Below are 26,932 nucleotides of genomic sequence, written 5' to 3'. Positions count from 1 at the left end.
TACGGAAATCCATCTTTATAATGGAATACAAAAATTGGGAGCTATCTATGTCTATGGCATAGCGTTGCCCACAAAACTAGTAGTATAGGACAACACGCCCAGTGACAGTTTCAGTAATCTCATAGCATGCATATACGGCATTTGCAGCAGGGTGAAGGGGGCAACTGAATATTTATCAGATGCAGCGCCTGACGTCTAATCTTCATGAACAACTGAATGCGTCCAAAACCCACAACCATCCTCGGCTCAGATCCCACACCACATTACATACTCTGGTTGCACCCATTTAACAACCAACTTTGTTAGAAATCAGAGAGTGACACAATACCAAAACACAGGAAGTATACAAGAAAGTAGAAACGAAGAAAAACTGAGAAGCAAAACAAGATGGACATCCAGTTAGGTTTCTTCAAAACAAGCTGTGTCAAAATTAAAGATATATTCTTTTCCAACCAAGAAGAAGAAAGATCTTTTGATACTGTAGGCCTTGCAAATATTATGCAGTGAGCAACTACCAAAATCCACAGATTCAGTTCATGGCTTACCCAGTCAAACAGAAATTAAAGATGCAAATTTTAACTAATAAAGGTGGACATAGAACTTTAATCATCATGCCGAAGCATATATTAAATAATAATAACAAAAGGAACAATAGAAGAGATGGTGTCTATCACAATGGTACCTGTCACTAATGATTTAGATCACGTGAAAGAATAGCTAATGATGGTATTTCTGTCCTTTCAGAATAGTCCATGACCTAAAATTAGGCAATAAAGCATGTGTTATTCTACTGAATTAATAGCAGAACATGTTCTCAAGAGCCTCGCATATTAATGTTTCTAGGGTGGTTATTGTTTTTGGTTTTGATTAGTGATGGAAATAATAGTGATAGCCAACAATGTTGCAGCCTAAGATACGGCCATGGCCATCAAATAGGAGATTCAAAAACTCACCAAGCCTTCCAAATTGCTACAAGCTGCATTTCGAAAGAATGGTAACTTTAAAACCTATACAATTGCGTATTTGTGGTGTAGACAATCATCTTATTTTGAAGCAAGCACTCTGCCATTTAACCGACCTCAGTAACTTGCCAAGTAACAACATGTTCAGTGTGATTCTGTGAATTCATGGAGATAAGCCTTTTAAATTTATATCAGTGTGTTAAATTTATTACATACATGTATTTTAGAAAAACGTAGAAGAATACACTTCAGAAATCAGGACTATATGATGTAGAATTTCGAATGAAAATGAAGGACAAAATATTCTTACCGATACAGCTGTTCCATTAACACAAGCAATGCAATCTGATGATTTAAGACTAATGTAGACAACCTGATTGATAAGTTAGCTCGCTCACGCAATTGTTGTCCATGACCATAAGGTCCACCTATACAAAACGATAATCTAGAAGCGCCCTACAAAAACAAAAAAGGAAAAAGAAGAGAAGCCATGTGTTATCAACTGAAAAATCATATAAATGCCTAGTTCAAGTTACACATACAAGTTGGAAATCAAATTTGTTGTTTAGGTGCTAGAGTACGAGTCAAAGCATCATGTTTTGGAATGCATCAATACATATATATGTAATATCAGAGCAACAATAGGAGAAGAAAAGAGCCATGGACTGCTCAGATTTTGAAAAGGATTATTGAAATGGCCACAAGTAGAAGCACCACTACTTTTTTTTTGGCCTTTTTCACCAGCTCAAGAATGAGAGAATGTCTCCAAGGAATAACGACCACTCAATAGTCTATTATGTCCTGCTTAAAATCTGTAATTCAGAGGCATTGCATCTTGGAAAAAATTCAGCTGTGCTTCATTTTAAAGGTTAGACAGTAAATACGTATTTGACATGTCTTCTTAAAGAGAAGTAGAAGTACATGTTCTGTTGATATATTGGATCAATCAAAAGCAAACAAGATAGCGTGTTTACTGATTGGATAGTACAAGTCCATGTTTTGTTGATATACATCACATTCTGCTTTTACTTCATCATGCCACCAAGCAAGCTCAACTTTCATAGAGAGGGAATTGAAGATTTATAGCAAAAAAGGGAGGACCATTTCAGAAAGCTATCAAAGTTGGGGGAGCTCATACTGTATTCCCAGCATCACCAACTAGCTCTGCCATCTGCTCAGACCCAATGTCTTGTCCATTTTCATCCAGCATCACAACCTGAAAGTGTAAGATTATAGAATGGAGATATGAGAGGAAGCTGCAATCCATGAGAACAGCTTTTTACAATTCCCATACAAAAAAGTAATGCTACTTCCTTTTCCAGAGCTTTTGAGTTACAATTCTGTTTTCCTAGAATGAACTTATAGCAGAAAATTTGGAACAATCAAGAATGAATAAAGTTCTTCTCCAATTCTCTGTCCAAATTAGATGTTCCAATTCAGAAGGAGATAGACACAACATGTAAGCCCTACAGTGTATAATGCTACTTATGTGGGACCTCTGGTAGAGTAGAATCTACATTCTAACTCTATCCGAATGGGACCATCCAATTCAAACATAGAATTGAAAAGGATTTAAATCCATGAACAACATTACAAGCTTAAAGGATCGAAACAATGGTGCTAAAGAATTCTATGATAAATAATATAAATGCAACGAAAAATATGAATTTAGAAAAAAGGGCAAAACAAGGTAATATGGCTTCAAATGAATTCAGTTCACTTCATTCAGGTTGGGAAAAATATAACAGCAAGCTCTAAAGGCCTACTAGTCAAGCAAAATCTTGCTCATGAGAAATTACATGTAACCACCAAATAACAGAAATTCAGTAAAACAGTACAGTGGTGATCTAACCATATCTTGCTCAAGACAGTACCCAATCGTCAGGCCTGATAAGGTTCATGATAGCCGCGTCTTCATCGTCAACCTGAGCCCTCGAATCACTACAATACAAGGCATCGATTCTCTGAAATACTACTTTGATCATCATGCATACCCAATAGTGAAACGCTGAATACAATTCATAAGGAAGCTTTTAAAGCAAGTCTAAAACTCGCTTAAAAAATAAAAATGGAAAAACAAAGAACGATCAGAATAAAAAAGACATACTGAGCATTTCTTGGATTGGACCGTATCAGAACATCATCAACACTGCAATAGTTCTGAAGTTTCCCAATATATTCATCGACTACGAATTGTACTCCACGGGAACGCTTTTTCCCTACCGTTAATATCCGAATTGGAAGAGCTCGCTGCCAAAATTATTGGTAAAAAAAATTGTGAATTAAAAACCCAAAAGTAAATTCAAATTCCAACCTCAATCACAATAAAAATAGCAGATTTTGATTTTTAGATAGAGTGGGTAGATATAGTTTACCACTGATTGACCCGTGTATTTGCATTGTCTTGGTCCAGGTCCTGAAGTTTTTAAGATCGAATATGAGTGGGAAATGCGGTATTGGTGAAGTGAAACTTATGCGCAAACTCATAGCTTATCGAGTGAGGTGGAGAGAGTAGGAACCTGGAAGAGGAGTTGCGCCCTTTGTATGAAGACTGGTACAGAATGAGATAGCCATTCGAGAGAAGCCGAGGCCCTAAAGGAGCAGCGAGAAAATACGATGGATGATGCCAAATCCGGACCGCGATGCTATCTGGTGTCATTTCCTGTTCTCTTTCTTTTGTTTTTGGCCTTATATTAATATTTACATTTTTCATAAAGAGAAAGTATTGGCATCAGCCCTCTACAGTTTAGGTGTCATAGAGTAAAATGATCAAAAATACCCCATAACAAAACTAAGTATTTTTTTTTCTCTCTCTCTACCCCCGTGTGTCGCCCAAACCCCCTGCCCCTGCCCCCACCACCTGGCGTTGGCATCCTCTCCCCCACTCTCACCTGGTGTCCATCTAGGCCAAATGAGAGATGCGATTGAGAGATCTATTTTGAGTTGTGAGATGCGATGGAGATAGAGGAGAGGGTTGCCGTGAATTGGATTTGACGGTGGGGGTTGCTGGGAGGTGGGGCTCGGTGGTGGTGGCTAGGCTGGCGTACGGCGACGGCATGGTGGCTAAATTCATGTAAGATCCATTTCTGGAGAGGAGAGGGGGGCTGCGTGTGGGGGCTGCTGTGGACGGTCGAAGTTGATTGGAGGGTTGCCGGTGTGAGGGAGAGCTGGTGAGGTGGTCGGTGGCACTGCAAGTGACGCACGGCAGGGTTGGGTGAGTTGAGAGAGGGAATCGGATAGGAGGATGGATAAACAACGTCGGCTTTGTGTTTAAAATATATATATATATATATATTTTACACGTAAGGTGTGCTACGGATCAATCATGAACAGTGGGTGATCCGTAGCAAACCTCTTTCATAAAAGGATGGTGCTAAGCCAGAGAGAGTATGTAACAGCCCGCTAGAAATTCAATTGTGAAATTTCTATTAACTTTAGAAACCTCGTGAAAACCCCATAATTTTTCACGAATCTATTAATTGTATAGGTTTTTGTCTAACTACGTAGTTAGTGTTATTATTTACTATAGTATCAGAAGTGTGTTTTTGATTATTGGAGATAGTTAGAAGTGTCAAAATGTATTATGGTTTGTGCCATTAGACTCGGAGGGTTATTTAAAGTCTTATGGCCCAATAACTTTTTTTCATATTTTCGGACAAAACGTCTGTTCAAAACTGTAGATATTATTGGATAAAAAGAAATATCTTGAGGTAATTTTTGTGAATATTATTGGGTAAAAATATTTTGAGTTGATTTTTATAGATATTATTAGATAAAAATATCTTAAGTTGATCTTTTGTAGATATTATTGGATAGAATATTATGAGATAATCTTTTATAGATATTTTGGGTAGGAGAAAACTACACTCAACTCTCAACTCCAGCCTTATCATCTTCCTTATCTCGTCCATAAGTAGCTACAGTCATCAACTACAAATTTATCTTCATTTACACGTTCCTTTAAAAGAATATCAAATATTTTCTCTCGGACAGCTTTTAAGAGTTCTTTTGCACACCCATTTCGAAGCTTTTGTAAGTATTTTATCATAAAACCTCATTCATATAAGTTGTTCCTTTTTTAGTCTAGTTTACATAGACATATTATTTACCCCATTTGAAGATCATTTGGTTAGTCAAATATTATATAAACTATAGAAAGGTCATTCTGGGAGATAAACTGGAGAATATGTTATAGTTTGGAGTTTTTGATCAAGCTAATGGATAGATATTGGTCCGAAATTTTTATGGAGTATTGTTAACATGTATATATGACTATTGGTTGAGGATTTTTGCATGATTAAAGGTTTTGATGAAATATTTTCTTAGATTTAGAAACTTAGAAACTGGAAAAAGAAAAACAGTTTCTGTTTTGAGAAATTTTAACTCTTTGGTGGTCTAAACCTATTCTAATGACTTTAATAATTTTATTGGAGGATCCTAAGCATCTTATATACATGTTATATTATTATTTTGAAGATATTTGATGTTAGTTTCAAAAATATGAAATTTTATACAAAGAGATATTCAGATAAGCCAAAGTTTGGATATTCTTGGCTAAATTTATGTTTTGGTTAATTTCTAACCATGTGATCTTGAATTAGAAGCTTATATATGTTTTAGGACATCTTTTTAAACTATGTGATGGTTTGGTTTGAAGATCATATATTTATAAGTCATAGATCAAGAGATTTATCAAAACTAGTTGAGGAAAAAGTTTATGTTTTTGGACTAAGTGTAAAACCAAAAACTCCAAATGTTATTTTGTGATTTTGGTGACTTTAGTTTGATGATTTAAAGCATGGTTGATGTTAGGATGATATTATGAATATGTTAGAAGTAAGATTTGATTTTTGAAATTCTTGGAGATGTTTTGATTTAAGGTCAAAACTTGTGATTCAAGTGTTTGGATCTTTTTACAAAAAAATATTTGGTGTTAATTATTAGCTTTTTCTAAATGGATGTTTTAAGTATGGTTTTGAACTTAGGATTGGAAGATATTTGTTGCAAAATTTTGGTTTAAGCATGAGTTTTGAAGTTGGAAGGAATTGCAACAAAAATAAGGGAAATGGCCTATGGATGTTTCGGCCATAGTGTGTTTTTCATAGTTATGTTTTGTTTTAAATTTTTCTGAGTTGATATTTAAGTTTAGGACAAAATTTATATGAGGAATGTAAATTTTGGAAACTTTTGAAGTTGGTATGCAAAATCCTTAAGTCATGGGTAAAACGGTCATTTTCCCACATGTAGAGATTAAAATGAAAATTTTACTCTTTAAGTTAGTATTTTCCATATTTCAAATTATGAGTGATTTAGTTCTAACTTTTAGAATCACTAATTACAGTTCCTCGTGATCGCACTTGAAATTTTATAAGAAATACGGAAATCAAGGTAAGTTAGCTTTTAACTTACTAGCAGTCTACTGTGTATGTGTACTAAGTAAAGGAACTATAGTGTATGTATGTATGTTATCATATATGTCATGCCATGCCAAGTTATCACGTAATTGTCTATTATATAGAATTTATTCTGTCATCAATTTTTATCTGTTACATAATATATTCTGTCATGTATTACTGTACATTACAAGTATGTCATGTTAAATATGTTGTCTATTATATGTTATGTCATGTTACGAAATGTTTCTATCTCAAGTTGGTCATGTATTTCAAGTTATGTTCAAGTCACGTTATGTTACGTCAGGGCTTCAGTCCTTTCGTATTCCGGTCACGTTTCATCTTGATTACTTATGTATAAGGTCACAGTAATTGTGATGCATACACTACGTGAGACACAGCAATTGTGACACGTAGAATACATGGGGCCACAACAACTGTGGAGTATGTATTTAAGCAGTTAAAGAATAAGTTTCCATAGAATACATGGGGCCACAACAACTGTGGAGTATGTATTTTTCATGTTAAGTCAAGTTTGTGTAGAATACATGGGGACACAACAACTGTGGAGTATGTATTTTTCATGTTAAGTCAAGTTTCAGAACAAGTTCATGATAAGTCAAGTTTCAAATCACGTTCATGTTAAGTCAAGTTTCAGAACAAATTCATGACAAGTTAAGCTTCATATCATGTTCATGTTAATTCAAGTTTCAGAGTAAGTTCATACTAAGTCAAGTTTCAGATCAAGTTCATGTCAAGTCAATTTCAGTTCATGTTTCAATTTAAGTTATGTCAATTATGTTATGTTGTACGCTAAATTATGATTTAATTACTTATGAATTTGATTATGCATTTATGCTTTTACTGTCATCCATGCATCATTAGCATGTGTGGAAGTTTTTTTGTTAACTTGCTGAGATTTGTAATCAAATCTCACTGTGGTAGTCACAACTACCATTCCCCCCGAATGGTAGATCTTGTTACAGGACCTGAAGGAGGATCATGAGCTGACCAACTAGACACAGTCGACTGAACGACGGTGCGTCGTTAATGTTAATATAGTAGTTAAATTACTACTTGTACGATGGAGTTGCATCTCCAATACTTTTGGATTATAACTATTTTGGACTAGTGTTGTGATCTTAATTGTTCAATAGGTTTTTATGTATGAAGTATGTTTTAAGCATTTGAGATATTTTCAATTTGGTGCATAGTATTAATAAAGAAAAAAATTATCCGCTGCAAATATTGCATATTGTTAGATGCATGTTAGGAACATTGCATCTTATATGTCATAAACGGGAGTAAGTAACTTTGTGTTGCATGTCTCGACGCTTCAAATGTCCGTTTGATCACAAACGGAATTTGGGGGCGTCACAGAGTGGCCACCGACTGTGTTATTATTTCTTCTTTTTTTTTTCAAATATTTTTTAAATTCCCTTAAACAGTATTTTAAAAATAAAAAGAATACACATTTATTAAAAAAATATTTCTTTAGGCAAAATAAAACGACAATAGATGAGAATTGTGAGTAGGCATTTTCCTATATAAATAAGTAGTATCACAAAATAATTATTATTTTAATTTGTAGATCTCAAGTAAAAAAAGAAATGGACCTATAATATTTTAAAGCTACTTTATACATATATCTCTTCTATTTGTAGGTCTTAAATTATAATAAATATTTAAGAGATCTTGATATAATTGTGAAATATTTGTAACAATTTGTATGAAGTGTATAAATGCTTAATAAATATTATAATATTTATTTTTTATTTCTATTTGTTTATTTCAAATTTTATAACTAGAATAGAATTAATCGAACATTATTAAATATTTAATAAATACTACAAAATTCAATTGAGAAAAAATTGAAATATCCTTATATTATAAACCTGTGTGCAACTTAAAAGTAAAAAGATTAGCCACTTGCAGGTATAAGTTTGATAAGTCGATTATTATTTATTGTGAAATCTATTATAATTAAAAATTAAAAATAAAATATTAATTTTTTTTATTAAAAATATATTCAAATAATGTGTTGAATCCATCAAAAAGTTACCTGTAAATAAATTATTTCACATATAATATATTTAGAAATATAATTATTTTATTCTCATATTACTTCACTATTATTTATAAATAATTTTTTATTATTTATAAATTATTTCATTATTATTTATAGATAATTTAAAATACTCTTACCATCAAACGGAGTTACGGAGCTATAGCCTAATTAACATTGTAGAATATAAAATCCATTGTACTCTCCTTTCCCCTTGTTACCATGTGATGCTTGTTTCGTCCTGCAAGCGAAAGATAATGCCACACAAAATGTACATTCCGAATTTAGATATGAGTGTAAATAGATTTAAATGTATACGTTTAAAAGCGATACTGCCATTTTCCCGTGAGTGGAAACACTAGAATGTTCGTGGCGAACTTACAAAGCTAGCTTGATTTCGGATTGTCGGACATTCTAGAAGTCTCGCAGGTCCGAGCAGCGTCCATCCTTGCTCGCATACCCTCTCTCTCTCTCTCCCTCTCTCTCTCTCAAGGATTCTAATTTCTATTATCTGTTGTCATAGTAATATCAATCTCTGCGAAGCTTCCGAGCACTAAAACCCCTAAACTTCGCTCGTTTTCCTTTTTGCAAAGATGTCGGTGTATGAGAACGTCGTTTTTGGGAAGCTGAAGCTGAAGGGCAAAGCCCTGGATGTGAAAGCCGGAGGGATTCAAAAGAAAAAGAAACGGGAGAAGCATTCCGACCGATTTTATAAGGCCGCAACAATTGGTAGGTGGCTGACATCATCCTCCGTTTTCAAGGAAAACGAGTTAGGATTCTTTGTAAGATCATTTGAAGATAAATGCATTAAGATGCTTCGGATTTTATTGTATGCATTTTGCTCATGTTACGTTTTGTTGTGTTGGATGATGTTATAGGCTTGTCAAGCGATCTTCGTAGGGAGGAAGATATGGATGAGACTGCGAAAGATGGTGGGAGAGTGCAGGCAGCTGCATATGATGATCATCTGACACCGGCAGAGAGGCGGTATCTCCACCAGAGGGAAAAGATAGAGCTTCAGATGCTGGCCAAGATGGCCACCAAATCGCACCGTGATCGGATTCAGGAATTCAATCAGTATCTGGCTAATCTGAGCGAGCATTATGACATTCCCAAAGTTGGGCCTGGCTAAGCCCCCTCCCTTTTTCTCTGTACTGTTGGGCTGTATTGCACATGCCGAGAGAGCATTAGGACTCCCGGCTCCAGAAAGTACTACTGTCTTTTCTCTCTCTCTTTTGTTTTAATAAAATACTAGTGGTTGTCTCTAATAAAAATTACCCAGATTTTATATTTGATCAAACATACGTAATTTTATATAATTTATTAAATATATTTTATAATAAAAGTAAATTTTATAATCCACGTATTATATTAAAACATGTTGAGTTTACTTTTATGAATTTTTTTTATAATTAAAGTATTTCTTATTTCATTATATGCACATCGAAGTAATACAATTGAAGACATTCAACTAAGAACGTGCATTTTCAGAGAATGCGTATGGGATTTAACCGGATAAAAAATCTCCGAATTAATATTTAAAAAAAATACTACATTTGCAACATATACCTTGAGAAAAGACTTCGCATGTCAATCGAAGGCTATTAATACAAAACCATTGATATTACAAATTAGGCAGTGCAAAAAGAAAGATAAATGTTCCCCAAAAGTAATAAACATTTCAAAATTCAAACAGTTAATAGTAGCGTCTTTGGAAAACAAATAGAGAACCTCGGGAGCCCTTCCCCAACCTTATCTTGTCATCTATGTACGTGATTTGAAGTTCAACCTCACTCTGACCACCATATCTGAACTCCAGAGCTCCTATCTTCAGTTCAGGTGCCTCAAATACAACTTTTATCCATTTATCATCCAGAGCCTTCAGTGTTCCTGTCCATGTTCATGTATAAATTCATTCATTTTGGTCAACCTTGCATGTTGGATTAGAGAACTTTACAGACACTAAAGCATGCCTATGTTGGCCTTTGCCAGCTTCAAAAGTTTGTACAAATTGTTCTTAGCAATTGGTTAAGCCATAGACAGTCCATGATTCAGAAGTGATAAGGTTTTAGTTTCATTCCCAAGGAGATCGATGTACAACGGTACGAATATGGATTTTCCCTTTCATAGAGTAAAATTGTTGATGGCATACCTGTCAAAGAGACCTCCCCATCTAGAAACCCAAAAGCAGAAAAGGAGACCTTGTTCCTAACAATATCGGGTGCTTCAACAACCTGTATCATTTCCTTTGTTTTGAAAACAAGGCGGCCAAATGCACTCCTGTAGCCACCCCCAGGCGATGTTGGCATTGAACAATACACCACGTCCCAATCTGTAAAAATATTAAGCAGGAAATGAAAAGTTACACGTATGAAGCTCAAAGTTCAAACTTCTAAGTACGTATCTCATGCACCTTGTTTCAATATGTCATTCAGCTAGAACTCATTGCATGACACGAGATAAATAGTTTCAAGATGTTGGAAAGGTGTCAAATTTCATCTTTCAACTAGATAGTTTAATTTAAAAGATAAAAAGGAAAGAAAATAATAACATTTTAGGGAAAAAAAAAAAAGGATCTAATTCAGCAGCACTCATGGAAATTCTCAGAATCAATCAGAAGGTTTAGCAAAACTGTATAGGTTTTACCGCCAAATATGAGAGGGCATTTCACAGGCTCATTAACGCAATATTTCTGCAATTCTTCAGCCACTGCAGCTACCTCTTCGTGTTCCTCATTTTTCAGCAAAACTCCTCTATCTGTTTGTGTGACCTGATTCGGAGATATAACTTAAGGGTCATATATTTAGGAGTAGTGAGAAAATAACATCTCCGTGTCCCAAAAACAAAAGGTTGGTTGTTATATTTGAAAAGTAAAAGAAAAGGTAATGTCAATGGTATCATACAACCGGCAGCGGGAACAACAGGAGCAGCAATAGTAGCACAACAAATGAAATTGAGGAACTTCAATACAGGTTGAATACATCACTGCCTAATGTCTATGATCGAATATGGACTCTCGCAAATGACGATAAAATCAACAGGTATCCCCTTGATACCCCTACTGGCACTCTTACTCTGGATAAACCAATTGCTGTGAAAATCTTTTTTTATTTTCTTGGCTGGTTGTGGCAGCGCTCCTTAATTTCTAAATGAATAATTTCTTCTTGTTATATTCAACTAAACTAATCTATAAAAATACAGTAATTATTCATTACAAAACTTTCCCATAAATGTAAATTTTTTTAGAGAACTCGATTTGCTCAATGGATCATATATCCTGGCTACAATTACCATCGATTGCTAAGACTAGTCATAGAGATTCAATCTATGTCCTGTTTTAGGAACACTGAAATTAATTTTTCTCTCTGTAAATCTAAAAAAGGAAAAGGAATTAAAAGCCCTTAAGAAGAATAAGATGCTGCAGTGATTAGTTAAAAATTGCATCTGAATAATTTTGTTCCCTCCACCGATATCTTATGCAGTGCATAATAGTCCTCGTTGCCTCTTAGCATTCTTGAATGGGCTCAAGAATGAATTGGGAAAATATCTTCCCACAACAAAAAACTAGCCACGTTCTACTCCATCGAATCTTAGAAATTTGCCAATATGGCTTCCGTAATGGGTACGAATAAGATTCTGGGAAAATACAAGAAAGTATAAATAAAGCAAGACATACGGGCTGAGAATGATGTAAATGGATATACCTTGGAGAGAATAGATGCAACAAGATCATCGGGACTGGTCCACACCTCTGGTTTGGAGACCGACACCGAGGCCAAAATTCTCAATGTTTTGCGCTGGCGGCGGTGATGATGAAGTGAGACTATGGGAGGTGGGCTGGAGGGAAGTGAGCGAGGCTTTAGAAGTTTGTGTTTCGAATGCTCCGCAGCACTGAACGAGGGAGGTAATAGAGCTGACGAATGCACTGCCATGGAATCGGACTTGGGGACTCTGCCTTCCGAAAACGCTTGCGGGCAAGGCAAAAGGCTCCGGGTCAGAATTCGTTACATTTGCTACGTAGGCATCGAAATCAACAGTAGGACCCACTACAATTGAAGGACTGGTGTTATGTCGCCACGTGGACATCTTGATTTCTTGCCTTATCTTGGGAGCGGATTTGGGCCGTTTACCAGATAGATAGATGAATAGATTGAAGTCTTTACCGACTTTTTTAAAAATATTTTTTTCCAGCTTTTAATTTTCTTACATAAAATATTTAATCCCGATGAACACAATTTTAAAAAAAATGTCAATCAAATGAAAATCAAATGGAGGCAATTTCACCGAGTATGTCTTCTCTTTTTTAATATATATATATTTTATCTTGTTATGAAATTAAAGATATTTGATAATAGATGAATGTTACTCTTTATACAAAATCACTCGCATTCAATTATGTAAATTGATGTAATTTTTTAAAAATAATTTAATATATACAATCAATTAAATTGTGTTGCATCAGTTAAATGTGACTTGACTTAGAGTCTGTTTGGCAACACAATTATTCACAATTATTAATATATTTTCTTCCTAAATATCTCTTAAACCTAAAAAATTTTCAATTTCAAAACTTCAAATTTTTACATCTAATATACTTATTCGTTCCTTTTTTTCAAAATCCTAAACAAAACACAACAAATTGTATTATTTTTTCAAATTTTAAAATAAAAATGGAATTAAAATTTTATATTCAAACATTTTTTAATTTTATAATATTTTTATTCAACATTTTATCTCTCTTTTTTAAAAATTAAATAAAATAGTTTAATTCAAATTATTTCATTATTATATATATATATATATTGAGATGTTTTAAGTACATAAACGGGCTCTTAATCATTACTACCAACTAGATGTGCTTGAGGCTATTATGAGTCACATTCTTTGATAATAGTGAATTGGCTTAATAATTCCTCGTAACCCTTTTGAACTTTTATTACATATGGAAATATGGTTTATATCTCTCTCACAACTTCTTAATTCGTATGGTGAATGTTTTTGTTACTTAGAGAACTGGAATTCCACGTATTTTGACAGTAGTGGTGAGTTCAAACTCCTTATTGTGTTTTTACTTTATATATTTACTTGTTTACCATTGGCCACAGTAAGTATAGTTTTGAATTGGTTTGGGTTTTGGGATTTTTAATAAGAGCATTGGCATTTGATTGATCATATAAATCTTTAAATTTTAAAGAATATGTAATTTTTTAACTTTTAACTAATCATTCAACACTTAAAATCTACATTGAATTAGCCATCACATTTTCAATAATAATAAAATATTATTATTTTTATTTATATTTCTTTAATTAATTTTTATTTTTTTTAATTACTTTTCTATTTTATTTTCATAATCTTCAATAACTTCCAACAGTCGTATTCATTTTCATTTTCACAATCCAACAATCTATAATATAATAATATCATATGTAGATAGATGATGAAATCTCATATGTAAATAAAAATATCACATGTACAATCCATAAAAATCTCATATCTATAATATAATAATCTCAAATGTGAGATGAATATGAGACAATAAATAATAAAATACTAATTTGAAGAAGCTATCATTCTTCTCATATATGGAATGTGGGATGGATTTGTTGTAGCTAATATTTCATATAAAAAATGTTTAGCTAATCAATGTGGATTCAATTTCATCAACATTCTATAGGATATGAAAAGCACTGGCATTTGGCTAATCCAATGCTTACTTGCAAAAGGTATCATTACTTCACAAAATATAGGATTCATTGAGAAAACTAGGATATTATATCCCATTTCAATTCCTTTTATTCACAATAAATAATTATTTTGCATCTGTTATGCGAGATGCTATATGAATAAGAAAAACTATATTAATCATTTTCACACCACACTTAATTTTTTAATTTTGTACTCTTACGAAATATGTGGTGTATAGATAATGAATATAATAATTTAATTAATTTTTTAAAAAAAATATAGTATGTTATATGATGATGATGAGTAACAAAACTTTGTAAATAAATATAAATTGACATGTTATTGAGTCTATTGACGAGTAGGTTAATACATTATCTTTAGATTTTCCAATAAAACATGTAACAGTTTTGTATGTTTATATAATAACATATTTGGTGCATGGGCTGGTAGTCTAGACATATCTACTGCTTTTTACAATTATCTTATAATTTAATTTATAATTAATAAATATAATCAAATCACTTTATTAAAAAAGTTATAATTTTACTAAACTACACTTTGTTTAATATAAATTAATATTCATACATATGCCTGACTATACTGCCTATTTATATAATAATATAAATTAATATATATTATATTGTTACTGTGTTATGTTGTTTTCCTCGTAGCGTTGGTTATCAAATTATGGTGACTCACGAGAGTCCATGAGATGTGTAGGATGAAAATATGAGTTGACATGATAAGGAAAAGTCTGTTGAATTGGTGATAATAAGTCTGTTGAATTGGTGATAATGTGACTTATTATAATTGAGATAATCTAACTTGATGTAACAAATCTTCTTCATCATCAATGTGTGATATTTGTGATATTACTTCAACTAATTTCTTCAAGTCCATTTGATTTGGAACTTATAGATTATGACCCTCAAATTATTATGTGATTCTAGAAGATTATTGTTTTCTTAATTATTCAACATGATAGTCACTTTAACACGAAAGCATAAGCATTATTGATTACTGTCATAAGCATTATCTCTTCAAATCACCAATGCATAAAGACAAGCAACTTTAGGCATTATTAGATTACTGATCAACTTCACTCAGAAGCATTATTGGTTTTACTCATCCACCAACGCGTGAAAACAAAACTTTAGGTGTCCATTATTAATTATTGTGTAGAATGTTACACTATTTTAGTACATATAAAAGGAAGTTTGTAAACAAAGGAAGACATTCAAAAAAGATAATAACTTATAACCGATGCCTCTTACGATGTCTTGTTATTGGAGAACAATAAAGACATGCCACGTAAGGGATTGACGAAGACCAATGGGGACATGCACTATAGGGGATCATTTGTGCATACCCCCACCCCCCTCTCTCTTCTCTCTCTCATTGCAAAAATCCCTAATTCGAAATCTGAAAGTAGAATGGTCTACTCCCATTGCCCAAGATCAAAATTGAAATCCTTAACTCGACATTATGTTTACGTTCGTGATTGACTGCTTGTGGCTGGACAATGACATAGAAGATCTTGATCTCATATTTTAACTTGTTTTTATTTTCCTATTCTTCTTCAATGCTAAATGAATGTGCAAAACTTTGGCATCTTTTGCCAAGAGATGTTGGCTCTCCAAAATGTTATATCAATATTCACTTGCAAATTGCCCATTAAGCATCGATTTTAGTGGGAAAGAAATTATAATGTAGTCTTTTATTATTATTATTATTTTTTAGTCTCTCTCTCTCTTAAATATTTTTTTAGTCTCTCTCTCTCTTAAATATTTTTTTAATGGGGTTTGAATGCATCTATAGTCAAAAGATGCGTATATCAGTGATGGGAACCCAAAATTTAATTAAATACAAAAGTGAAAGGCTTGGATGTTGATGTCTTTAGACATCAAATGGGTTGAGAAGTTGGGAAAAATTCCAATTTGTATGTAGCATTTGTAGTATTCTCTTGGATCCTCTGAATTATCACTCTCTCAATGTGTTTCTTGCACGTCTCATAACCCCCCTTGACATGAACTACCCAGTTATTGAGGTCATGATGTGGAGAGAGAGAGAGAGAGGGTCAGGATTATGTAGAAAGATTCCCTACAATGCAAAGAGGACGGTGTCTTCATCAATCCCTTATGTGGCATATCCCTATTGATATTTGATAATAAGCTCTTGTGGGAGACACCAGCCAAAGCGTTTATATTAAGAAAAATCTTATTTGAAACCCTTCTATGCTCTCAATCCTCATTTCCAAAATAATTTATTTGTGTAAAACTTTTTTCATATCTTTTGCCTTTAGTCTTTTTGAGAATTACTCTTCTTGTAAGTATTATATTTTTAACGAAATCAAATTTATCAACTATGATTTCTATGTTTTATGTTTATAGTTTTTACACCTTCCTCAATTGCTAAAAATTATAAAATAATAATTTATATATATCTGCAGAGAAAATTTATTTAGAAGTCTTATTTGTTCCACACTCACACTGTTGATGTGGAAGTTTCCAAATTAATATAAAAATTATTGATATATATTTTTAATTATAATAATTTTTATTATAATTAATATGTTAATACACTGACTTATGTTTTGCAATCTTTCTTCTTCGGCACTATTTTTTTTTTTTTTTTAAATTTTATTGTCGGAGAAAGTGTGAATATGGAGACGAGCCGTTCGTATGGAATTATGCAGCGAATCAGCGACGCTTCCCGTTTCATTTGTTGACGACATAGTCATCTGTCTACGAGAAAAATCCTGACCGTCCGTTTAAATTCACCTAGCGGGAAAGCATAAAAAATATCAATGCGTCCTCCAACTGTTATGCACACACCATAAGCATAGTGCGCGCGTGTATCCTACAGAGAGATAGAGGGTTTCTCTCTATTGGATTAATGGCACCCAAGAAACGAAGAGTCGCGGAGGAAGAACCACGAAAGCCCAAGTTGCCAATGAGGGTGACTCGGAGCGCGGCTAAGCGAGCGGTCAATACAAACTCGGTTGACTTCGTGTCTGAGGCGCCCCGGACCGACGTACCGAAGAAGAAGAAGGCCAAGAAGGTCGTGAACAAAGAAGAGCAAGGGAATGAAATTTCGAAAGCGGCGAAGACGAAGACCATAGTGATTGAGCACTGGTTAGTTTCTTGCTCAAGTGAAAGAAAGTTTGTTAATTACTTCGTTTGGGTTGGAATGCGAAGCAGAAGGAAAGTGAAACTTTGACGTCCTCTCTGTCTCTCTGTCTGTCTCTCTCGGTTTTTGTTGTTGTTGCCGATAGTAGTAGGGGAAAGACGATAGTTATGTTTTCAAGGTTGTCGTGTGGATTTCGTTCGGTATCCAGGAACAAAAGAAAGGAAGCTCAGTTTTTGTAAACAAAACTGTTGCATAAGCTTATTTGGCTGGGTTTATTTAGTTAATGTTTTTACTTTCTTATTATTAGGAAGCTCGTTAGGGCTTTCTATAATTCTGGCAAGGACCGAGTGAATCTGGTTTCGATAGCAGTTATTTACATATAAACCTACTGTGAGTCGAAGTCTTGTTAGGTGTAAGATGCCATTTTCTTTGATGATCATGGAGAATATTTCTCAAGAGGTTGTTCCATGATTTCTGCTTTATCTCCCTGATAGCAGCCTATTGCTGAGAAGAAATAAACTTTCTCCGTTATTGTTCTTCCTAATATATTTGTTGCCTGACTCTAGCAAACAATGCAATTCATTCAAGACAAGGGCCATTAGGGTGAAAGAAGGTTTGGAGAAAGGTGTTTCTGGTATCACAGTGCTCGTCAATCCCAATAAGGTATCCTTAGCGAATGTAATTTTCTTTTCCGAAAATTTAATTAGTAGGCATTGTTTCAATGATAAAGCCATCAGATATCATGATAAGTGTGATGAAAATAATGTCTCTGTCTCCCATCCTACTGTCAGTTTACCTGGTCGATTTGATTTATGGTTCATTTGTTGCCAGGGAAAAAGGTGGTGTTTTTTTTATTTAGCAATGAAACTATTAGAATGCTTGTAGTCCAAACTGAATCAGACCTAGAAAACCTTATCGCTACTACAATCACGAATACCTCATCTGTCATTTTCAAGGATCTTCAATTCGAATGCCTTATCTTGAATATGCGCGGCCAACTTCCTTGTGATACATGGTGCTATGATCATTGACACATGCCATCTTTTGATTATCCACACAACTTCTGTGCTTGCTATATATGGCCACATTTTTACTTATAAAATATATATATATATATATATATATGGCCACATTTTTCGAAGTCAAATGATGTCCCTTGGCTGATGAATTAAATCAAAATTTTGGCAAACTTTTTTCTTTTATTAATTTGTCAGTTTTGCCATTCCTTGTTTGCTTTGTGCGTATAAATCACGTGAACATCCCTGTTTTGTGCCACTTAAGCTTAAGTCTAATTTACTTTAAAAAAAAGAAAAGTTGGTTTTTGTCGTAAATACTAATTGATTTTTCCACCGTTCTGAAATAATCATGCATAAAATTGCTTCCAAATAACCCCGAAAATTACCACAATATTGTATTGGTTACTGTTTGCAGCTCCAAAACAGCCACCCGGTTTTTCTACTTGTTTGATTTCCAAATCCTACTCTTACATACCACAATTAACAATACATCCTTTACTGAAATAGACTTCTTTTTTCTTATTAGATACTTCTGATCTTAAGTTGGTTTCCAGTTCATGATGGGCATGGTGAGTTGATTCATTTTTTTTCTTCTTTTCAACAGCCGAGAAAGGGTTGCTTTGAAATAAGGGAGGATGGTGGTGAGACTTTCATCAGTCTTCTGGTAAATGTTACACCCAAGTGAACTTCATAGTTTGTTTTTTTTTTTTATCTTTTTCAATTGTGAGACCTTTAGCATGCTTTGTGTATATCTTACTTTGATGCGGAAGCGTAACTGTGGGTTTATCATAGTTTATCCCCGAAGTGAATGAGTCCATAATTTATATATATATATATGGCTCCGCCACGGCCTTATGAAGGTTGGGTTAGCCCTATACTCCCCCATCTTTGGCCTCTTATGATGCGTGGATTCTCCCCATCCCCCTTTGCCCGGCCAAACAAAAAAAGAAGGAAAATACTAATTCATAATATATATATATATATATATATAGAGAGAGAGAGAGAGAGAGAGAGAGAGAGAGAGAGAGAGAGAGAGAGAGAGAGAGAGAGAGAGAGAGAGAGAGAGAGAGAGAGAGAGAGAGAGAGAGAGAGAGAGTTGAACATTTTTAGGAATATGCCTTTTGAATGATATGCACTACAAATATGTATGCTTTCTCCTAGAGAAAATAAACGCTGGATCCATTCCCCATTATTGATTCTACATAAAATGAATGCTCTCCCAAACAGGTTTACATCATATGATGTTCTCAGGATGTTAATGTAGTTAACATGCATTTGTTGTTCCTTTGATATTTAATGGCTTTATTGTATTCTGCATGACATTGATGGTAATAATATGTTGGAGTTGTCTGATTATAGGAAAAGGCTGCATCACTTTTGTTTGTTTTTGGGGTGGTTTTTTTTTTTTTTTTGGGGGGGGGGGGGTCATTTTACTTCCAACCATTTTCCAGGTTCTAGATTTAGATTTTGTATGCGGCATGGAGCTTCTCATTCAACCCTCGATTTCTTATCATCTAATGATGGTAATGTTGTGGCTTTGTCATTCTTGTACGAGAGGCAGGCCTTTGAGATGATAAGCATATGCCAAAATCTTTCTTTTTTTCTCAATAAGGCTTTTTCAATAAACTGTTGTGGAAAACATCTGATCATCCTCTCGGTTACCCGGTCGTCTCTGCTTTTTATTTTACAGGACATGAAGCGACCATTTGCACCAATGAAGGCTCTGGAGATGGACAAAGTCATCTCTGATATTATTGACAAGATCAAATGATAACCAAGTACTTGCATGTGGATTTTGGCGTTTGCCGTGACAGTGATTTTGGTGTAGTACTAGTACTACGCGAAGTTAACCGTGTTAACTTCCTCTTATGGTAGAAACCTTATTACTAATATCTGTTCATTCGCTATACTATTTTCCAGTAGTACTAACATTGTGAGCTGTGAAGATGAGGGTACTTAGACATTGACCGTCATTCTGGATTTTGTCGACTGGGTGAGGTGATGCATACAGGTTAGGCCCATTTAACAATTTGATTGTCGTAACAGCACCTTTTTGTTAGTGCTTGAAAGAAGCAAGTTGCCTTCATGGTAAAAGAATTACCAAAATCGCACTTCCATGGATTTTGTGTGCTCTGTCCATTGCTTTGATAGTCATTGTTTTCTTGCTGCTTGCTGTCTTTCATTTATGTTTTTTGTTCCTCTATTGGGTCAACTTGCAACTTGCAGCCTTTGGCTCTATGATGCATTGAATCGGATAGATTTTTAAGCCTACAAAAGTTTTTTTATTCATAACAAGTTGGAAATACCCTCCAATTTTGGTGACCCACGACTAGTTTGTCATCTTTGGTTATTGTTAGAGCTTATTTGGGATTGAGTTTGAAAGTTTAAAAAGTGTTTTTAACTATTTAAAAGCTCTTTTAAAGAAAAAATAATATGTTTGGTAAATTTATAAAAAATATTTTAATCACCTAAAAAAGTTGAAAAGTCTACTTTTATAAAAAGTACCAAATTAAAACTTTTATCAAAAAATTCATGTAAATTATATATTTTTAAGAAATTAATGTAATTAACTTTAAAAGTATTTTAGATACATGTTTATTAAATAGTAAATAGTTTTTGAAGTATAGAACTTATTATTTAAGTTATACGATATAAGTCATAAACCTGCAAGTTATATTTTTCATCGCAATTCTAAACATGTACTTAAAGTAGTTTGATATCTTCATTAATTACTATTGATAAAATAAGTCGTCATTAGGAAACTATGTATCTATTTCTTTTGAGTATGTTAATAAATTATTGTAAATAAAAGTGATCTTTTATTATTAAGGAAGAGCTTGTATGTCGTCCCCATATTGACCGCCCATGTTAACATCTGGTCAAATTATTATTATTTTATTTAATGATTAAGGAAATGATTTTAAGTATATTAATAATTTTTTTTTTAAATATTTGAGAATGATAATAAAATGTAAATAAAAAAATAGATTAAAAATAAAAGATAAAATTTAGATTAACGGTACGCTGTAATCGGCACGCTAGCCTGACCCTTATTATTTGGGTAGCGGGTAACTACCGATAGACATCAGCGGTAAAAAGTTGGGCTCTCGTGTTTTCTTTGTTTGTTTGTTTGGTCGTGGGTTCTGGGAGTTGGACTGTACCAGAATCGAATGTTCTCGTATTACACGATGTTGGGCTCAACCCCAAATTCAGAGAATGTAAGGCTTAGGTACATGTTATTTCCTTCCAAGTTTATTAATTTATACCCGATATTTTCGCACCTGTTCGGCTGTTTCAGTCACCCGATTCATTTTTACATGTTAAGATACAACCACATTTTAAAATTAAATTTTAGACGGGGGTAGCATGAGAAGCCCGGCTATAATTTACACTCAGATTTTATGCTGGGATTGCACGGACTGTATATATTATTTCCTCATACTATGGTACCCGATTACATTGATTTGCTCTTGCGACCAATGCCTTTCTTTATTTATTTTTCTTAAACAAATAGAAAAAATTATTTGAAGTTACATCTTAAGAAAATGGAAGCCCGAAAGAATTGCAATCAATCTTTGAAACATCCTATAATTACGAAACCTATGAAGAATTTCGAAACAACAAGGTAGACGTTGCTAAAGTTGAAACTTTGCGCTTAGATCGAAACCAAAATCAACCTCTAGGGTCTTTTTATCTAATTCAACTTCTTCAATGTTTTCACTGCAGGTTAATAATTACATCCCCCGGTTTGGAAATCCATACGTTGGAATTTTGTCAAGCCCTCTAAATTTAGGAAACCTATATATGACAGACTACAGTATCATTCCAAACCATACATCCGACAAAAATAGCCTATATAGCTAGTGAAACCCCAAAATCTTGATCTGCACCCTGTCCACCTCGTTGGAAGCATAGAGAAATTCACTCCTGACCCATCAAATCTAACACAATCTGTTTCCCTTTCATATTTACTAAATTAGAACTAACCCCTCTACCCTATATATTAAAATTCAGCAAAATACTCCATTTGAAACATAGAAAGGTTTTGGTTTCATATTTGATACATTATCTATAACAGGTAAACGTATATATATCAAACATGAATTCCAAAGCCTCGCCTCTCCTCTCCTTTGCTTTTGTCATTATTTTCTTCTCCTCCGCCTCGGCCTTCAATATTACAAGGCTCCTTGGTCAATTCCCGGAGTTTAGCACCTTTAACAACTATCTCACCCAGACCCAACTCTTCCAACCAATCAATAGCCGCAACTCCATCACTGTTCTTGCTGTCAACAACAAAGCCATTGCTGGTCTTTCTGGAAAACCCTTGGATGTTATCAAGAAGATCTTGAGTGTTCACGTTGTGCTCGACTACTATGATGTTGAGAAGCTCACGATGCTACCCAAGAAGACTACTGTTCTCACCACCTTGTTTCAATCTAGCGGGCTTGCTGTCGGACAACAAGGGTTCTTGGATGTTTCGCTTGTCAATGAGGGTGAGGTCGCTTTTGGGTCAGCGGAAAAAGGTTCAGGTCTCAACATCAAGCTCGTTAAACCCGTGGTTGCTCGGCCCTATAACATCTCTGTGCTCGAAGTTACATCTCCGATAGTACCTCCTGGTATAGATCAAGCGGCCGCCTCACCCAAGAGCCCACCAACTAAGCCTGTTTCACCCACCGCTTCACCTAAGAAGTCACCAATGACTGCTCCAACTCATGCTCCGGCAAAGGAACCAGTTGCAAAGGCTCCTGCTCCCACTGATGAGGTGACTGGTGATTCCCCTATAGAATCACCATCATCTGCACCAGAGGCCGATGCACCAAATGCTGATGCACCAAGCAGTGATGATGCAGCACCAGTCAGCTCTCCGGTACCTAGTGCTGCTGATGATGCTTCCACTCCCGCTCCAGCTGAATCAGGTTCTTCACGCACCAATGTAGCCTCGGGTTTCCTGAGTGTTGGGGTGGTGATGGGTTTGGTGGCATTGTCGGTGTCTTTCTAATTAATTTAAATGCATGAGGTATAATGAGAAAAATTAAGCGGGACAGGACAATACTGAATCACATATAATATTGTTGGGAGAAAAGAAGTGTAGATTGTTGAATGGAAATGCATATGAATCACATGACAATACTAATTAATGAACGCAACGGGAAAGCTTAATCAATTCATAACTTGGCCGTGTTTTTATAATTTATCTCAATAATTTGGATCATATATCTATGTGAAGTTGTTACGTGTACTTAATTTTCTGCTTTCAAGGTTTTCGGGAGACATATACATGAACTATAAGTAGATCAGAAAATTCTTGGGGAATGCACGTCTCTGACTTTATATTAATTGCACTTTACCATATTCAGCACAAAAAACGAATTACCATATGGAGATCTCTTTTCCTGCCATATATTATATGGATAGTGCTAGGCAGCCACCCAGTGTATAATGTTGGGGCATGCCTTCGAGTGCATTTGATTTTTCTTTCTTTTAAACAAATTTTTAACACACTTAATTATAAAAAAATACACACTTTCACTAATAACCATTTATTTAATCATTAAGAAAAAAATTTAAAATACCCAAAAAGTAATTTTGAGAGAACCAAGTATCAATTTTATGCACATAGAAGGACAAGAGACTTAAGACACAGGAGATCTCTTACAATTGCCAAGTGCCAACTGCATATATAGGTTTGATGACTCTTCACTAAATTTAGATAAAAAAGAAAAAAAGCAAAGAAAATTTTTAAAACAACGAGTAGCAGCTAGACCAATTAGGTTGAGAAACCCTAATTCTTATATTTTCAAGAGAGAATCCGCATCCAGAAGCCTAAAGCTACTAATTTCCTAAATTTTAGTTAAAAAAAATTAACTTTTTGATAAAAATTCCTCTCAATCCGATTTCCTATTTTAGGAAAAAGTTTTGGGATGTGAATAGTGGCTCCCTAAACAATTCTTCTAAAGATAGTCCAGAGATGCAACCACACGGCAGTTGTCTAATATATTATGCCATGTCAGCTGAGTTATTATAAAAAAGAAAAAAAAAAAGACCACCAGAGGTTGTCTTCTTCATTGTCTTCATTGGCGGGTGTCTTTGTTTCCTTGTCGGTACAGCAAGGATCAACTTCAAGTGGTTGATATTCCGAAGAAGAAGATCCTGGTTGAAACCAGAATACAGAGAAATTTTTTTGAAGAAAACTGTGCAAATCTAGGTAAGTGACATTTGATAAATTTACAAAGAAAAAGATAGTGCGAATTTGGATAGTCTTCAAATCTTCTGCTAAGAAAGAATTAGAAACAAATTTTAGCTATTTTCTTCCTCAAGATCTCACATTTCTATTATTTGATGATCTGTTGATTCTCTTTCAAAGGAGCCAAAAATCACTTCAGGCTCGAGATCTGTTTTGTGTCTTAGATTTGCTGCTTGCTCAGATTAGATCTAAAGTCAAATCTTTGAGCAAATCGTGATCTGAAACAAAACCGGTTTCTTGAAAAAAGAATTTATAGATCCAAAGTGCACTAGTTGAGGAGAGGAGACCATGCTTCGAGGATCTAAGAAGAGTCTGCTAATGGTTTTAAAATGACTGAAAGGTGGTGGCAGTGGCAGTGGCAGTGGCAGTGGTGGTGGTGCTAAAATCCTAAGTATTTGGATTTAATTCTAGCATGACTCGAGCTAATCGGAAGAGAAAGGAAGAAGGTGATGGTGAAATCGAATGGGAGAAACATGTGGGGGAACCAAATGGGAGAAAGATTCCTCAAAAATAGAAGGGAAATGGAGAAAGAGACATGGGAATTGAAGGGAATTAAGGGGAAAGGAAGAGAGGCGGACAAACAAAGACCTTCTGTACTTGGAGCGCAGGAATCCCTCCACCACACCATTGGAGTCCACACTTCTTGTTTGTAAAAAAAACTCGCTCGCTCAAACCTAGGAACTCTTCCTTGATGGAAAGCGCATCACCGCCCCTCCTCCCAAAAGTCAAGTGTTGTTAAAAATTAAAGACTTCCAAGGAGCGACATTAGAAACAAATGGACAATTCTAATAACTATGATATTGAAGTGTTCATTGGAAATGAATCTACAGTTATTGAAATGGATGGTGTTGCCGATCTTCATACCTTTGAGGCTGTTACTGCTGCTGAATTTGCAATTGTTAATTTTCAACATGTAATTCTTTTAGCTTATAGCAGTAGTGGAACAGATTTAGAGGATAATAGTGATGATGACAATGGTGAAACATGCTCTCTGGTGAAACTCAAAACCTCAAAGCCTAGCCAAGATAACTGGTCAAGTGAAGACGATGTCATACGATCAAAAAAAGACCAAAGATTGTTGTGCTTCTTTGAGAACTTTCTGATGAAAGAGGTTCCAATCTAGAATAATTGTTGTGAAACTTGGTTGAATGAAATATACAATGGACTGTCAAATTATCATTAAAGTTACATTAAAAAAGAAAGAAGGAAAGTTAGAAGGAGATGGGAGAATTGAAGTCTTTGTAATCTGCTGCAGAGAAGGGGGTGGAAAAATCAACGAGAGGGAGAGAAGGGGGATGGTAACTAAAGACGAGAGAAGGAAAAATAGGAAAATTGAAGTAATAAAATGGTGTGTGCGCAATTTTGAATGAAAAGAACCGAACTGTTTCATTTATGCCACAATGGCGCTGATTCCTCGGCCGTTCCCCAAGCCGTTTGCACATAGCATGTTTTCTCCCTAAGTATGAGGAGCCATTATTCATCCCTAAACTATTTTTTATAAATATTTTATTTTTACAAATAAAACAAATTCTTCTTTCAATCATCTATACTTTTTTTGACGCTCATACTTGTTATAGTTTTAAGTAATAACTTTAAAAATAATTTAAATAATTAAGAAAATGTAAAAGTAAATAATTTAAATATATTATCATACCCGAAAAAAATAATTTAAATTTTTGTTTAAAATATTGCTAGAGAGTAATAGTTTAAAACATAAGAAAAAATATAAAGTAGTGGGTAGTTAAGTTGGTTACTTGTAATGGAAGTAAGAGAAAAAAGTCATAGATAAATAATAGAAAAATATTATTATAATAGAATATAAAAATGATAAGGAATGAGATATAGGAGATTTTTAAAAGACGAGTAAAATTTAAGAAAAAAATTTTAAAAGTGTGTTTTTAATCAAATTTTAAAAAAACTTATAGAAAAACCAATGTGAATGCTGTGAAACAAGGGAAAATTAAGAAAAAGTCCCCGAGTTAGTTTGCATAGTTGTGAACGCATTTTCGCTACGTTTCAGTACTGAGAGTATATCAGGTACTTTCAACACTTTTCACTACTATTCATTATTTTTTACATACTTTTACTACTATTTATTATTTATTTATTATTAATTTATTATTACTTTTCAACTACTTTTTATTACTATTTATAATTCTTTTCAATACTTCTTAATACTCGAACCTAACATTAGGATGTGGATTTTTTTAAAATTATCCCACTACTCGTGTTTGCTGTTAAACTAAAATATAAATTAATGGATATCATCATGATGTACGTCAACACTTATTTTTAAGTGTCATTTCATGCATGCAAGTGTCTAACAAAGATTATAAATTATAAATAGTTTTAAATTTTTTAAAAATCATTTAAAAACTAAAAAAGGTTCAAAATGCTTAATGCAGAAAAAAAAAACAAATTAAGAACAATAAAAT

General features: G+C 34.0%; 5 protein-coding genes and 1 pseudogene across 9 annotated transcripts; 4 read left to right on the top strand and 2 right to left on the bottom strand.

Moving 5' to 3' along the window:
* On the bottom strand, positions 1 to 3,644 carry LOC122317086 (putative RNA methyltransferase At5g10620). 4 transcript variants are annotated; one of them, XR_006244374.1, is made up of 9 exons: positions 3,482 to 3,644; positions 3,338 to 3,378; positions 3,070 to 3,212; positions 2,837 to 2,903; positions 2,101 to 2,178; positions 1,273 to 1,418; positions 954 to 1,117; positions 683 to 757; positions 204 to 272 (listed from the first exon to the last, which is right to left on the bottom strand). XR_006244374.1 is itself a non-coding variant. In XM_043133998.1 (8 exons), the coding sequence occupies exons 1-7, from the start codon at positions 3,534 to 3,536 to the stop codon at positions 718 to 720; spliced, it is 570 nt and encodes a 189-aa protein (XP_042989932.1). In that variant the 5' UTR covers positions 3,537 to 3,644; the 3' UTR covers positions 1 to 272; positions 683 to 717. The 4 variants fall into 4 exon arrangements, 2 of the variants coding, with proteins under 2 accessions (XP_042989932.1, XP_042989931.1); XM_043133998.1 differs by lacking the exon at positions 954 to 1,117 and having other exon boundaries at positions 1 to 272; XR_006244373.1 differs by having other exon boundaries at positions 194 to 272; positions 683 to 1,117.
* A 5,060-nt stretch (positions 3,645 to 8,704) lies between these two features.
* On the top strand, positions 8,705 to 9,720 carry LOC122315220 (protein FAM32A-like). 2 transcript variants are annotated; one of them, XM_043131024.1, is made up of 3 exons: positions 8,705 to 8,849; positions 9,014 to 9,149; positions 9,299 to 9,720. In XM_043131024.1, exons 2-3 carry the CDS (start codon positions 9,014 to 9,016, stop codon positions 9,550 to 9,552), a joined length of 390 nt encoding a protein of 129 aa, XP_042986958.1. In that variant the 5' UTR covers positions 8,705 to 8,849; the 3' UTR covers positions 9,553 to 9,720. The 2 variants fall into 2 exon arrangements, with proteins under 2 accessions (XP_042986958.1, XP_042986957.1); XM_043131023.1 differs by having other exon boundaries at positions 8,759 to 9,149.
* Positions 9,721 to 9,990: 270 nt separating this feature from the next.
* LOC122314912 (probable plastid-lipid-associated protein 8, chloroplastic) lies at positions 9,991 to 12,416 on the bottom strand. Its single transcript, XM_043130561.1, has 4 exons — positions 12,125 to 12,416; positions 11,067 to 11,190; positions 10,573 to 10,752; positions 9,991 to 10,310 (listed from the first exon to the last, which is right to left on the bottom strand). Exons 1-4 carry the CDS (start codon positions 12,350 to 12,352, stop codon positions 10,117 to 10,119), a joined length of 726 nt encoding a protein of 241 aa, XP_042986495.1. The 5' UTR covers positions 12,353 to 12,416; the 3' UTR covers positions 9,991 to 10,116.
* Positions 12,417 to 16,837: 4,421 nt separating this feature from the next.
* Positions 16,838 to 20,374, top strand: LOC122315089 (selenoprotein H). The gene is made up of 4 exons (XM_043130849.1): positions 16,838 to 17,242; positions 17,804 to 17,900; positions 18,858 to 18,917; positions 19,944 to 20,374. Exons 1-4 carry the CDS (start codon positions 17,004 to 17,006, stop codon positions 20,022 to 20,024), a joined length of 477 nt encoding a protein of 158 aa, XP_042986783.1. The 5' UTR covers positions 16,838 to 17,003; the 3' UTR covers positions 20,025 to 20,374.
* Positions 20,375 to 22,244: 1,870 nt separating this feature from the next.
* LOC122317047 (fasciclin-like arabinogalactan protein 14) lies at positions 22,245 to 23,424 on the top strand. Its single transcript, XM_043133946.1, has one exon. The coding sequence runs from the start codon at positions 22,353 to 22,355 to the stop codon at positions 23,250 to 23,252; it is 900 nt and encodes a 299-aa protein (XP_042989880.1). The 5' UTR covers positions 22,245 to 22,352; the 3' UTR covers positions 23,253 to 23,424.
* Positions 23,425 to 24,909: 1,485 nt separating this feature from the next.
* Positions 24,910 to 25,620, top strand: LOC122316423 (annotated as a pseudogene).
* The last annotated feature ends 1,312 nt before the right edge of the window (positions 25,621 to 26,932 follow it).

This window comes from Carya illinoinensis, chromosome 7 (genome assembly GCF_018687715.1).
Source record: "Carya illinoinensis cultivar Pawnee chromosome 7, C.illinoinensisPawnee_v1, whole genome shotgun sequence".
In the NCBI taxonomy this organism is placed as follows: Eukaryota; Viridiplantae; Streptophyta; class Magnoliopsida; order Fagales; family Juglandaceae; genus Carya; species Carya illinoinensis.
Note: the sequence above shows the minus strand (reverse complement) of the source record. Positions and strands in the feature narration are given on the sequence as shown.

Excerpts from the sequence above, each read along its gene's own strand:
- LOC122315089 (XM_043130849.1), top strand. The coding sequence starts at position 17,004 with ATGGCACCCAAGAAACGAAGAGTCGCGGAGGAAGAACCACGAAAGCCC. Across the intron at positions 17,243-17,803 it reads ACCATAGTGATTGAGCACTG|CAAACAATGCAATTCATTCA; the intron begins GTTAGTTTCTTG and ends GCCTGACTCTAG. Across the intron at positions 18,918-19,943 it reads AGACTTTCATCAGTCTTCTG|GACATGAAGCGACCATTTGC; the intron begins GTAAATGTTACA and ends TTTATTTTACAG.
- LOC122314912 (XM_043130561.1), bottom strand. The coding sequence starts at position 12,352 with ATGGCAGTGCATTCGTCAGCTCTATTACCTCCCTCGTTCAGTGCTGCG. Across the intron at positions 10,753-11,066 it reads ATGCCCTCTCATATTTGGCG|ATTGGGACGTGGTGTATTGT; the intron begins GTAAAACCTATA and ends ATATTTTTACAG. Across the intron at positions 10,311-10,572 it reads TGGGGAGGTCTCTTTGACAG|GAACACTGAAGGCTCTGGAT; the intron begins GTATGCCATCAA and ends GAACATGGACAG.
- LOC122315220 (XM_043131024.1), top strand. The coding sequence starts at position 9,014 with ATGTCGGTGTATGAGAACGTCGTTTTTGGGAAGCTGAAGCTGAAGGGC. Across the intron at positions 9,150-9,298 it reads TTATAAGGCCGCAACAATTG|GCTTGTCAAGCGATCTTCGT; the intron begins GTAGGTGGCTGA and ends ATGATGTTATAG.
- LOC122317047 (XM_043133946.1), top strand. The coding sequence starts at position 22,353 with ATGAATTCCAAAGCCTCGCCTCTCCTCTCCTTTGCTTTTGTCATTATT.
- LOC122317086 (XM_043133997.1), bottom strand. The coding sequence starts at position 3,536 with ATGGCTATCTCATTCTGTACCAGTCTTCATACAAAGGGCGCAACTCCT. Across the intron at positions 3,379-3,481 it reads GGGCGCAACTCCTCTTCCAG|GACCTGGACCAAGACAATGC; the intron begins GTTCCTACTCTC and ends TAAAAACTTCAG. Across the intron at positions 2,904-3,069 it reads TCCAATCCAAGAAATGCTCA|TGATTCGAGGGCTCAGGTTG; the intron begins GTATGTCTTTTT and ends CTTGTATTGTAG.